The sequence below is a fragment of the Coturnix japonica genome, chromosome 9 (genome assembly GCF_001577835.2).
Source record: "Coturnix japonica isolate 7356 chromosome 9, Coturnix japonica 2.1, whole genome shotgun sequence".
Lineage (NCBI taxonomy): Eukaryota > Metazoa > Chordata > Aves > Galliformes > Phasianidae > Coturnix > Coturnix japonica.
The window spans coordinates 10,856,112-10,869,227 of record NC_029524.1 but is presented as its reverse complement, the minus strand read 5'-3'; the positions used below and the strand labels follow the sequence as shown (position 1 = coordinate 10,869,227).

At 44.9% G+C, this 13,116-nt stretch overlaps 1 protein-coding gene across 1 annotated transcript; it reads left to right on the top strand.

The window, feature by feature from the left end:
* The first annotated feature begins 5 nt into the window (after positions 1 to 5).
* BDH1 (3-hydroxybutyrate dehydrogenase 1) lies at positions 6 to 12,764 on the top strand. Its single transcript, XM_015871715.2, has 7 exons — positions 6 to 110; positions 1,126 to 1,257; positions 3,005 to 3,077; positions 4,498 to 4,608; positions 9,017 to 9,158; positions 9,943 to 10,095; positions 10,925 to 12,764. The coding sequence occupies exons 2-7, from the start codon at positions 1,175 to 1,177 to the stop codon at positions 11,392 to 11,394; spliced, it is 1,032 nt and encodes a 343-aa protein (XP_015727201.1). The 5' UTR covers positions 6 to 110; positions 1,126 to 1,174; the 3' UTR covers positions 11,395 to 12,764.
* Positions 12,765 to 13,116: the final 352 nt, after the last annotated feature.

Here is a 13,116-nt window from a genome sequence, read left to right as displayed (position 1 = left end):
CCGCGCCCGCCCCGGCCCTTCCCCCGTCCCGCCCCTCACCGCGCCCCACAGCCGGGTTAGCGGCCCAGCCTCATTCAAACGCAGCGCCCGGGACGCCCGCCGGCCGCAAGGTAAGGAACGGGCTGCCGAGAACCGCGTGTGTCTGCGGGGAAGGGGTGGGCGAGCTGCGTCCCTTCTCTCTTCCTTCTCCTCCTCCTCCGGGCCCCGCAGGCCGCGGCGCCGCCGACATCTTCCCTCGCTCCCCTGGCATCCAAGTGACAGCCGCTCGCCGGGTGTTTCGCCCCCCGCCCGGTATCGGTGGCACCGCCTGGGCACGGCCGAGGGGCGGCACCGGGACACCGGCAGCGTTCAGGGGGTTCCCGCAGCCACCCGGTGCCTCCTGTAAGCGGAGAGACGTAGTTGCGCTATAATGCTCGCTTTCTAGACCTTTCTTTGCTGAGCTGCGGCCAACAGCAGCTCTTTCATGGCTCTTTCAAGTTTAGGCCCGTTTCCAGCAGGCCCTAAAACTTCGGGATTCAAGGGAAACGTACATAAAGCTTAACAGAGGGCATTTCTCAGCTGCAGTGAAGGAGACGGGGCTTTAAGATGGGGTGAGTGCACCAGATCGGTTTTAAACAGAAAGGAAATGAACACAGCAGACTTTCTGAGCTTAATTCCCACTCTTGAGCCGTGTTCTCCCCCAGGTCACAGCTGCTCCATTACAAGGAAATGCATTTTTAACCACGTGGCTGTATGAGCTGCTTTGCTTCAGGAACATGGAGCACAATGTCACCTGTGTCTTGAGCATCTGTTTTACATCATATATCTTACTCAAAATAATAAAATCCATAAGTAAATAACTCGATTCTCAGTTGTGTCAGAGAATACAGTTTAAGATGCATTAGACAAAGAGAAACGGACATTTTCTTCAAACAACTTCCTGCTCGTCAGCCCACACGTAGTCTTTTCTTTATTTAAAGGCATGTCGAGGTGGCAGAAGGTTGGGCCGTTTATCTCAGGGTGAGGAACCACAAAGTGGAAAGATGAGCTCCTTTGGACTTTATTTTGTCTTTAAAAACGTACAGAGTCAGCATGGCTTACAAAATAATTGAGCAACTAAAGGTGAGGCGCTATCTTGCCTTGCAGAACTAAGGAAGAGCAGGTTTGCTGTTGATAGAGTGTGTCGATTGGAAGCATGTTGGCAACCAAGCTGTCCCGGCCTCTCCTGAACCTCCCTGTAAAAACCCTGACTTTCAAGAATCCAGGGAACAACTTCAGGTAAGTAACTTGGTAGAGAAGAAGAACAGGGTCTTGAGTAAAGCATACATCGGGGCTTACTCGATTTCAGTGGGGCAGTTTACTTACAGAATGCCAGAAGGGCTAATGTTTGGAGGGCCCTCTGGAGGCCACACGGCCAACACCCTTGCTCAAGCAGAGCCACCTACAGCAGATTGCCCAGGACCATGTCCAGGATGCTTTTGAATATCTCCAAGGATGGAGATTCCACAACCTTTTGGAGCATTCCTGAATATCAGCAAGTAGGCTTTGGTGCAGTGCAAGGAACCATTACAAACAGCTTTATACTGGTTTGTGACATGAACCCTGCTAGTCCAAACCCAGAGCAAATTGAGTACTTCCACCAGCTTTAGAACAGGGTTCCCACACAACAGCATGTGACACTGATTGTAGAGAAGCCACTTAATGGTCTGCTAAACAAGAATTGACACCTTCAATGTCAATTGTTCCGCTGCTGTTGATAATGGCACCACACTGTCAAGGTTGGCTCTTGAGACAGAGATGTAAAGAGCAAAGACTGCTCTTTACAACTCTGCTAGTGAAGTTAAGACAGCTGATCTGTTAGATATTTCCTATACTGACCTGCAGCAGACGTCTGTTGTATCATATGACTGTAGATCAGCTCTCTTTCCACCTAGTTCAAAGCCTCTGCTCTATTAGAACCTTTCTTTAGCCTTGTTTTCTGACCATGCAGCTCAGAGGCCAGCGTCTGCAGCTTGCAGTTCAATGTTGCATAGGTCACCCTGGGAGTGCCTGTGATATCTGAGCAGAGATAATTGTGAGTTATTAAGCAAACTCAGCCTGGAAGAGAAGCTCTACTAAAGGATATTATCAGAGGAACCAGAGCAGCTGAAATACAGTGTATCTGGAGGAAAGCAAGAAGGCAGCAGGTCATGACAGCGCTCAAAGCAAACTGTGAAAAAGCTGATATAGCCCAGAGAGGTGGCTGGCAAGGTCAGAGGGCAAGGTCAGTCAGGTGTGTTCTCTAGACCCAGCTTTGCTGAATGATAGCAAAGCCTAAGATAAGATATTACCGGTAACAAAGCTTCTCTAAACAGATACTCCTCTGGAAGGCACTGTTGCTTTGCTCTGATCTGTATTTTTGAACGCACTATATATTCCTCAGAGTCAAACATACTTTGTAGAGTAGCTTTTGATCTGTGTGGCACACATTGTGCGAAAACATCTCTTTGTTTTAACAGCTGCTAAGAGGGGATATGAGATCTAAGAGGATCTAATGGGTACATGCTGCAGAAGAAGCGTTATAGATGACAGAAAGGTGGAGCTGTATGTAAAAAACAGCAAGATGACTCCAAGCAAATCATCATTAGGATGGATATCAGACACAATGCCACAGCAGCATACTTTCAATAGACAGATGTATAACTTCCACTACCCCTGCTTTGTGCAGCTCTATGTGAGAGTTTGTTGCTGTTGAAACTGAAAACATTGTACTACCCGTTTTGCAGGCAGAGGCAACTCTGTGCCTTCAGACCAGGAGCTATTTTAGAATTCTCATTTATATCCATACAGATCCAGCAGATAGAAATAGCATCAGAGCCTTGTGAGAAAGAAGCATTACCTACTGTAGGAAACAGGCTCAGACTAAGGAGAACTGTAGATGAGATGGTCTTCTCAGATGACAGTCTCATATGTATGCTTCAGCATCAAGGTATGGATGGGATATTCCATGCTTGACTGTTCCATGTTGTTGTTTTTCCTTTAACAGACCCGTGCAAAAATTTTGTTTCCCTCTCTTGTCCTCATGTGGCAGCCGCTCTTATGCAAGTGAGGTTGATCAGGTGAGTATTATTGTAGTTTCCAAGATCTAGTCCTGCTGAGCTGGAGCTTTAAACTCTCTGGAGTCTGGTGACCAAGTTCTTCTTTCCTATTTGCCAGAACAACTCTAAGCTAGACCTCTTCAACATACTCCACATTCTTTCCTAGCACAGAGATTCCATTGACGCAACATGGTACATGCTACTAAGGATAGCAATAAACAATCAGACTGCTGTTTTTTTTTCTATTTCTGGAACTTACTCAGCAGATGAAATCTTCCACCTTAACATGGAGGGAATTTGCATGACAAGTTCTTAATAAAGCACTCTTTCCAGAGTACAGCTGTATAAAGTGATGTAAATAAATTGGTGTGCCCTCACATCTCTCTCTGGAGACTGACCCTCTTCTTTAATAGGTCTTTCCTTGAAAGCACTAACAGGGAAAAAAAACTGATAGTGCATAACATCCTCTTTCCTTTTACCTGGCACTGTAACATGGCATAGAACTCAGCTCTATAACACTACATGAATACGCACATTTCACCTAGGACAGAGTTTCAAAGGAATTCTTGTATGGCCCTTGTGTTGTCAGGCTTCTGGTGTAACTCTCATCAGTCCTCTTGTATCCTAAGAAAAGCCAAGCTTCTAGTTTTAACAGAGATAAGCTGAAATGAGTTGCAAACAGCCATTACCTAATCCCACCCACAGCAGCACCTTGCTGTGTGCACACCTGGTGCTGCTAGAATGGGAATGGTTGATACATGATGCAGTTCTTAACACAACATTTAGCTGCTGCCTCTCTTTGTGTTATGGCAAGGGATTTGGAGAAGGAAATAAATGTACTTATTCTCCAAACCTGTAATTTAAATAAAAGACTAATCACTGACTGATCTCAATTTCAAGTATACAACCCTTGTGATGCTACTTAATTTTTAAACCCTCTAGCACTGTATTTTATGTACTGGAAGGGGGAAGATAAACGAGCAGTCAGTAATATTAACCTGTCGTCATCTTCCTCAGGTAAACTATATTCCCCACACCATACAGGCTGCAAGGTAGGGAAGAGTGGATTCCTGCCTACTCTGAAAATAAAGGGACAGTTTCTACTGAAGGAAAAGCTTCTCTTTAAATCTGAAAATAAACCAGACAGTTCCCAAAATAGATATAAACAGCCAGAGAATGCTGGTTTATTTGGTCTTTTTGCCTTGAAAGCCTGTTGCCAAAAGTACTGGGAGGACAGTGAACCTGCCTCACTGGAGTGATGTTTGTTATGAAGCCTTAGTTTCCTGTCTTCAGGAGGCACTGGGTGGCAGTAGCTGGCAGTGAACATAGAAAACATCCCTAGAACAGGTTGCTCCTGGCCAAGGACACCATTTGTTCAGTGTACACAGATTGTTGTTTTTGATTACTCAGTTTCAGTGCATTGTTTTGTTCTGTTTTGCAGATTGGCAGCAGGGCTGTGCTTATAACAGGTTGTGACTCTGGGTTTGGATTTGCCTTGGCCAAGCACCTACATACCAAAGGCTTCATTATCTATGCTGGATGCTTGCAAAAGGTAGGAAAACCAAAAGCTTCATTCTTCATCTGTGGCATATGAGCAGACACACAGTAAATCATGTCTTTCATCTCCACTCTCCACAACATTTTGCCAGTGAAGAGGAAGGTTGCCAATCACTCAAAGGAAAATACATGCATGTTTGAATTTCACAGAGCATCACCTGGCCTAGACCATAACAAGAGCTCATCAGGGCTTGGAAACGGTCCTATTTGAATTAAGACATCCCGGTCTTTTTCAAATACAATTGACTCAAACCACAAATCTGAGTTTACAGGCTTATTTGCAAGTGATTTTAGAATTAGTTTAGTCTGAACCTTTGGAGCTGCACTCAGGTTATACATAATTATGCAGAGTTTATTTTGATTAGTCATGACATCCAACAAACCACTGGTGATTTTATAGCATGTGGTATGAGTATTTTCTTCTTCATTCATGAATACAACCATGCTGCAGCACACACTGAAGTTACACACTGAAATCAATGTGAAAGCAATAGCTTCACTAGTACATGCAAGGCAGAATCAGGACACACATAACTCAGCAATGCAATTTTTGGTTTACTCTCCAAGAGCAGTCCAAGGTACCTGGTCATGAAGAATGAGAGTGAGTTTTAGCTTCTACTTAGGAGGCTTTCTTTTTCAGCTGCATAGTTATTTCCCAGCTTACTTCTCAGGACATCCTGGGGTGAATCAGTTATTTTGAGCCTAATCTTTTTTGTTCACTTATCCCTGTGTATGTCTCCTAAATAGTTACATTACTTAAAGTGTCTTCATCAGGTGCTTTTGTAGGTATTATCAGTTCTTTCTGTTGTTAGTCTTGCCATTATCACAACATTCTGCTTAAATTATTACTTTCTACCACAGTTTGAGAAATACATTTAGGTTGCTCTGACTCTTGTGGTCTCAGCTTTGAGTCAAGGGTTCATTTTATAACTTTGGCTCCCTCTACAGGCTTCACAGCAGAACAGGATATGTGCTATAAACAACTACTTTTCTAAAGACATTGAGAAGACAAAGAATAAAAGAGTTTGTTTTAGTAGTTGATTTTTTTTACTATGCTTTTGTAGAAAGAAGTCAGCATTGGTGAAGATAATACTGTAAACTTAAAGACCCACTCTTCAGAATAATAGCCTGCCTGTATATTGACAGCAGCCAAAAATATCAGAACCACAGGGTTACTTCCTTATTTCACTTCCTCAGTCTGAGCCAGAAAAACACAAGTATGTGTTTAAGTGTTGCTGAAGCCTCCCTTCCATTTTGGTGCCTTCAGTATGCGTGCTGCTGAATGCATGCATAATGCTGTAGTGTGATGGAAAGTGCATCAGTAATAATGGAATAGTACAATCCTTGGTGGCAGCAAATTCAAACAAGTCCAAATAGAATAGCCTAGACACAGAAGCAAAATAAGAAAAACTGCTTACCTTTAGAAGACTTTCAGTAAACAGGAATCTCCACTGAGGTGCCCTCACTTCCACTGCCAACCCTTAAATGAGGTCTGGGAAGGGGTGGATCACGGCTCCACTCCTTCCAGTCACTCAGGTGCATTGTGTGCAGCTGAGCTCCCCTGGATTGGCCCTGCCTTCCCACCAGGTGCTCAATCACTGTTTCGGGCCACGATTTAGCATTTTCCCTACAGCATGTTAGTGAAAAATCTTGATCTTTGACAACTTCAGCATAAGCTGACATGAAGCAGCGTGCCAGAACTTTTTGATCAATGTTTGTTTCCTCTCCAAGAATCAGCAAAAGTCTTTACTGTATCCCTGTGTAATTGACTGTTGAGTTTTTAGCTGGATTCACATACCATGTTCCAAAGCCTGTGTGACAATGGCAAGACTGGTAACAGCAGCTGTCATCAGAAAAATGCCACAAATGACACAGTGAACAAATTGGTGTACTGCGGCTCTTCAGATCATATTCATTATGGAAAACAACGGGCTCTTAACCCTGTAGAACTAAACCCTAAAGCACTGAGCTGATTTCTGTTTATGCCACAGGTTTCATTAGCAAAACTGTGAGCAGAACCACATGCTATAAAAACAGTGTTATTGTTGGTGGTGCTGATTTTAGGGGCAGAACAATGCTAGTATTTATTTTGGATCTAGAAAGAAATAAAGGTGGAAATAAGAAGCATTGTGTTTTGCGCTTGTAAACTGGATATATTTGACCTTGCCCTGACTGAGAGGAAATGAGTATGAAACTTCAGTGTTATTTTCACATGACTACTTGTTAGAGCACAGCTGCACATCAGGAACACGCTCCAGCTCAGGGCACTGTCATATCCCCGGGGTACGCACTCTCCTTGCAGATACGAACTATGAGCAGTGCTGACTCTGTTAGGAGCATTTCCTAGAGTGGGCAGATCCTGAGCACCTGACTGTATTTTTTACTGAAGGAAATCTGAGGGGTTTTTGAAGTCATGACTTTGGGCAGTGCAAGGGTGCATCTGTGCTAACAGCACTATTTCACTAGTTTCACTATTCTAACAGATGTTAATTTGAGAGTTATATTGATTCTTCATTGTCAAAAGACAGTGGATTCAATGTACAATCACACTGCAGCTGTCTTGTTTTCCTCTCTGGTTAACCTCGTGCTCTCATGGCAGTCCCTGAAGTTTCCTTTTCTGGGAGGTGACCTGGCAGATATGGGACAGGGGGTAAAGCGCATTGGCCTCACTGTTGTCCTTTCTCTCTTAGCTATAGCTGCTGATTCTAAGGGACTTGTATGCTTGCTGATTCCCTCTTGGCATTCCCACCTGTGCCATTGGTACACTATTCAGTGCTTTGCCATGCACTCTGACTGCACCAAAGTGGGTTTGAGTGAGCAACAAACAGCACAAAACTATTTGCAGTCACCATAAAACCAGACATCATTAAACTATGCATGGAACTTTTAGTGGCTCAATTCCATATGCAGTGTGTTTCCGTATGAAGTGAGTGCAGTAAATGCCTTCTCTTAAAGAAAAGCACTAAACAGTATTAACAGTCTTCTTTAAAATAAGAGAGGGTAGAGAAGAATATGCTGGAGAGACTGGGCACTTAAGTTAATGAATTTCGGGGTACTGCATGTGAGTGTGGCAGATAAGCACAGGAGCAAGAGGAGCCAGAAGGTGTGTTGAAAGATAAGGTGGCACTGAGAACATGGTCACCCTTGTGGCCTCATCTACGCTTCTGCCTTGTTAAAGCTGAGGAGTGAAGAACACTCTGATGCTTACGTACTGATGCTAACAAAGTAAGCAGGGCTACGTGAAGGATTGAGAGCTCAGCAAGGGGAGCAATCGTCAGACCATTCTGTGGAACATGCTTCGTGTTCATGAGCTTCTGGTGAGGGATGATTTTAAAGGACATGGGGCATTTCTTAGAGTAAAGACAGAGATGTTTCAAAACAGTGTTTTTTTTCAGATCCATGTAATCAATATCCTGCACAAAAATACCCTGGCATGGCCAACACAGTAGTTCATAATTGTGAAAGCAATTCAGGAATAGTTACATACTCCTATTAATATTCTGTGTCTGTGTCCTTGTAGCACCGTAGCAAAACTAGGCTGTGAGACCACTGAAGTAGCACACCTAGGACATGGCAGCCTTGTTGTTTGCTCATGTGAAAGGTATCTGAGGAGTTGGCTGCAGTTACATGGCTGCACTATGAGCAGATATCTATGTGTAAGCTGTGGGAGTCTATTGCTCTGAGATGAGGAAAAAAGGAATGGAAATGGGAAGCAGGAGTGAGAAATAGCTAATGGAGAGAGAAGAGAGTAAGATGCTGGAGAAGACTCCTGGGGAATTACTAACAGGCAAGTTGCCAGACATTTGATGATTGTACTCTGTAGGAGTCTGTTGGAGGCAGCAGATACGTCTCCAGGCAGCGGGAGCTGCGTGTACAGATCAGCTGAAGGGAGAGAGCAGTAGGCAGGCAGTCCCTCTTATAGGACTGTTGCTCCCAGAGCAGGCAGTGTGACTGACAAACACATGCAGTGTACATGTGCAGCCACTCACCAACTATTTTATACCACACCACTGCCACGCTATTTGTTGTGCACCATATGCAGGCAAAAGTGGCAGTGGTACCACATTTACATTGTTGTGGTGGTGGATTATAGCTTGATCTCAGGAGCTTGTATTGGGTGCGAGTTACATTGCTGGGACAGATCCAGCTCTGCCTGCTTCCCAGGGTCAAAGCAGTTGGTACCAGCTGACTCAATGGCAGAGCTGATGGCCAGATGGCTCAGGGAATGGTGTTCTTCTTCAGGAACATCCCTGTTCATCTCCTTTCTCTTTGAACTGGAGGACTTTCCTGATAATGCTGTCTGCCCTGCATACTGTCTTTTCCTTGTGGTGGTGGCTAGTGTGTATTTTATCTTGTACTCAACTCTTTGGCCAAATTCAAACCAGCTCTTTTTTCCCCTCTAGAATAAGGGAGAGGGTGGCTCCAAGGAGCTGGACAACATGAACAGTGACCGAATGAGAACCGTGCAGCTCAATGTCTGTGACAGCAAAGAGGTGGACCGAGCAGTGGAGCACGTGAACAGCAGCCTGGAGGACCCAGAGAAAGGTGTGTGCATTCAGTGGGCTGTAAGGTCATATGTAGATGGGTGACAAGAGCTCCCTCAGCTGGGCTCTGAAAGCATTTTCAGGGCATACCTCAGAAGCTGCACTTGCCATCGGAGAGCAAAAAGCTTTGAGGAGCAGCAGTGTGGAGCAGGTGATCTGTTTAAATGTGCCATACCAGAATGCAGCTTCCCACTTGCACCATAAGATGACATCTCCATAAAACTAAACAAAACACTCTGCTTTTTCTCAGCTCCTATAGGGAACATTAGCAGAAATTGGGGTGCTGTTTCAAGACCCTGGGATTGGTGCTTTGTTCTTGTGACCAGAGGTTTCCTGTGACTCCCTTTATGGCATAAATCCTGGCCAGTGTTCAGAGATTGGCAAAGGAAGTAGAGAGGTTCTTCAAAGGTTTTCTCCTGAAGCTGGCTGTCATTAATGCTATTGTAGATGTTACCATAAATGTCCAAGTTCAGGGGGCAGCTGTACCTGTCTTTCATTCTGATGAGCAAAGTTTGCTCCAGTATGGTGGAAATCCCAGTTGTTCATGCATTCCTGAAACCATTCCACTGTCTGTCAAGCTACATTTTCCCCAGTACTTTCTGGCTGATCCCGATAGTGGTTATATTTGCTCAGAAGTTTTAAGTCTCTGGGCTCTTTTCTCTCTGGCTTCATCACTACAGGTTGTAAGTGCTCTGTTAAATGGTTCAATGATCTGCTAGCAAAGCTTTTCCTAAGCTGATCTCATTTGTCTCATAGAGGAGATTTATGTTTGATTTGTCTTCTAGGGCTCTGGGGGCTGGTTAACAATGCTGGGATCTCCACGTTTGGGGAGGTAGAGTTCACCAGCATGGACACCTACATGGAAGTAGCTGAAGTGAACCTGTGGGGGACCGTGCGAACCACCAAGGCTTTCCTCCCACTCATCCGGAGGTCAAAGGGTGAGTGATCTCCTCCTGATTGGCATTCTGTGAAGTGGATCTCTCCTTTGCCCCATGTCTTGCTGGACACCTGGGCTATATGTGATCCAGGAAGCATTTCTTCCATCATGGGAACATAGCTGTTTTTGTGGTCAAACCTTCTCTTTTTAGTGCAACTCAGCATAGAGCACTGATAGATAGTGCTGTGATGTACAGCCTCTGATTAGGCTGCAGCATCTGCAGTCTCCTACTAGTCCTCTCCACTACCAAAATGGGTGGCTTCTGGTGAGGGAAGAATGCCCAGCTCTATTTCTGAAGCCACAATTCAGCTGTCATGTAGAAAACGAAGCAGTGGACTTAGAATGTTTTTCCCAGTTGTGGTACAGGAGCAGTCACTTTGAGAGGCAGGCAGTACAAGGCACCATTGGGCTCCTGAATATTGTGCCTTAGCCTTGCAAATAACCAAGCTTAGCCTTGGTGACAGAGGTTTGCTTTGTTGCTTCTTCCTCTTGTCTGAGCTCAGTCCTGATTGCTGCTGAGCATTCCTATTTCCCACTGTGCAGGTTCTGTCCAGCCTCTTCTGTATTCCCCATAGCTCTGTGCTTTCTGCATCACCATGCGTGTATGCCCGCATGTAAAGGGAGCACCCTGCAGTGGGCTTGTTCTCCTGCCTGAAGGCCGTTATATGGGACAGCAGTACTCAGACAGAACCAGCAGCAGGTCTGTCAGGCAGCTCTTAAAGATATGCAGACTGAACTAGATGCATTTTCACAAATCTGGTGGGTTGTGTGTGTCAAGTGTCTGCTCTACATGTGTCAGCTCAGCTGTGCTTTTCCTGGCCTCTGCATAGGTCGTGTAGTGAACATCAGTAGCATGATGGGTCGGATGGGCAGTCCCGCCCGGTCACCGTACTGCATCACCAAGTTTGGTGTGGAAGCCTTCTCTGACTGCCTGCGGTACGAAATGCAGCCCCAGGGGGTGATGGTCAGCATCGTGGAGCCTGGCAACTTCATAGCTGCCACCAACCTGTACAGCCCCGAGCGAATCAAAGCCATAGCCGATAAAATGTGGGACGAGCTCCCCGAGATCGTGCGCAAAGACTACGGCAGAAAGTACTTTGATGAGCAGGTCAGCAAGATGGAGACGTACTGCAACAGCGGCTCGACAGACACCTCACCCGTCATTGAAAGCGTTGCCCACGCGCTCACCTCCACGGCCCCCTACACTCGCTACCACCCCATGGATTACTACTGGTGGCTGCGTATGCAGATCATGACGCACATGCCTGCAGCCATTTCAGACCGGCTCTATGTCTATTGAGGCCTCACACTCCTAGGCTACCCCAGGGGGGGATTTTCTTTTAAGGAGAGCATTGTACACAATTCCCATTTTTTAAATTTTTCTAACCTCATTTCAGAGTACTGTAGCTCTAAAGGGTTCATTTAAACATCTGATATAACCTACAGGGCAATAACTCGCAAAGGATGCTTCGTGGGCAGGAATGTATTATGTTTGCAGGGACGTTGTTTCTTTGCTATTTATTTCATGTGATCTTTTTATTTTCACCTCAAATGCTGAGATAAAATCATTATTTAAATATCAATTGCTCTGAAATGGTACCAAAATGATTTCTGCTGTTGATCATCCACAGTCTTCAGAATTCCTGCTTAAGATGCAGCCTTCACACCATATAGGCCCTCCATGCTGTAGTGGCAAACCGCTGCCTCCTGATGACTGGGAGAGTCCAACAGGCTTTTCCAGGCCTGGTCACAGTAGCCCAAAGCGAAGCAGAGGCTTCTTTCATTTGGGGATCAGAACTCAAAACACAACATTGAAATCAAGCAGCTGACCATATCCCTTTTTCTCTTAGAAATGTACCAATAATTGCTAGAGAAAGGAACCAGTCTGCTTTTCTTGTGTGCTTTCTTGCAAAGGAAGGAGCTCAGTGGTCAAGGGACTCAGTTTGGCAGATCTCTCCCACAGAAGTTTGTTAACCATATGAGCATTCCCGTGAGCGTGAGAAGCTTTACTGACAGGACTGCAGTCATCAGGATTGGCCCATAGTAACATTTCTCTTCTCTTCAATGGTAGTTGAACATCAACTCCAGACTTCATGTGGAGTTTCACTCCATCTCCTGTCATTTGAGAGGGCCATCGCTGATCAGAGGGAAGCATAGAGGGTTGTAGTAGCATTAGTGAATGTCATTTTTGCCAGAGACCTCAGTGTATTACAGCAAAGTATTTGTGCAGCACCTTGCACAGAAGGGCCTTAACCCTCTCTAGGGTCTATAGGCACTATCACAGTGCAGGTTCTGGTCATAACTTTCATTGAAGGATTCACCGAGCTGAAGTACATCTAACAGGATATAAATCTTAACAAAACGTCCGTAACATAAGAAATGTAACTTTTAGAGCAGTTTAATTTCCATGGTGGTTATGTTTACATATCTGTGAAACATTTGTTTTGTACTGAAAGGAGAGGATAAGAGAAAGAAAAAGCCACAAAAGAGCCTTTCATGGGGAAGTGTGGAAAGAGTTCGTTTGTTTGAGCTCAAAAGGCAAAAAACAAAGTAATTAAAATAACTGTTGTTAGCAAGTTGAAGAGAAGGGATCTCATGTGCTCTAGTGATGTACCATGACATGACTGAACTCCTTTGGCTTAATAAATGTGTACATGGATGGTAACAAAATTCTGAGGCTCCTTCTCTATTTTTTGGTATTTAAAGTGAAAAGCTGATATACTTCAGTTGTTTTGTTTGTTTACTTTGGACATCTGTTGTTACACATGCATGCTTCATTCAGAGCCTTATTTGCAGCCTTGAGTCTCACATGTCCACATTTGTGTAGGGCTTCAGTACGAGTACCGGACACCTTCTCCTGCCTCCTGTGACAAACACATCTAACCCCTGCACTCTGTATGTTCACAGCTCTTAAGCCTGCATCTGTACCAGGCTCCCACGGATTACAAAGGATTATTATGGATTATTCCCACGGAGTAAGAAGAGACACTGAGCTATGGAGAGGGGAGGAGGGGGATGGCAA

Bases quoted from the DNA above. Each gene is read 5' to 3' on its own strand.
- BDH1 (XM_015871715.2), top strand. From the start codon at position 1,175: ATGTTGGCAACCAAGCTGTCCCGGCCTCTCCTGAACCTCCCTGTAAAA. The intron at 1,258-3,004 runs GTAAGTAACTTG...TTCCTTTAACAG, and splicing joins AATCCAGGGAACAACTTCAG to ACCCGTGCAAAAATTTTGTT. The intron at 4,609-9,016 runs GTAGGAAAACCA...TTTCCCCTCTAG, and splicing joins ATGCTGGATGCTTGCAAAAG to AATAAGGGAGAGGGTGGCTC.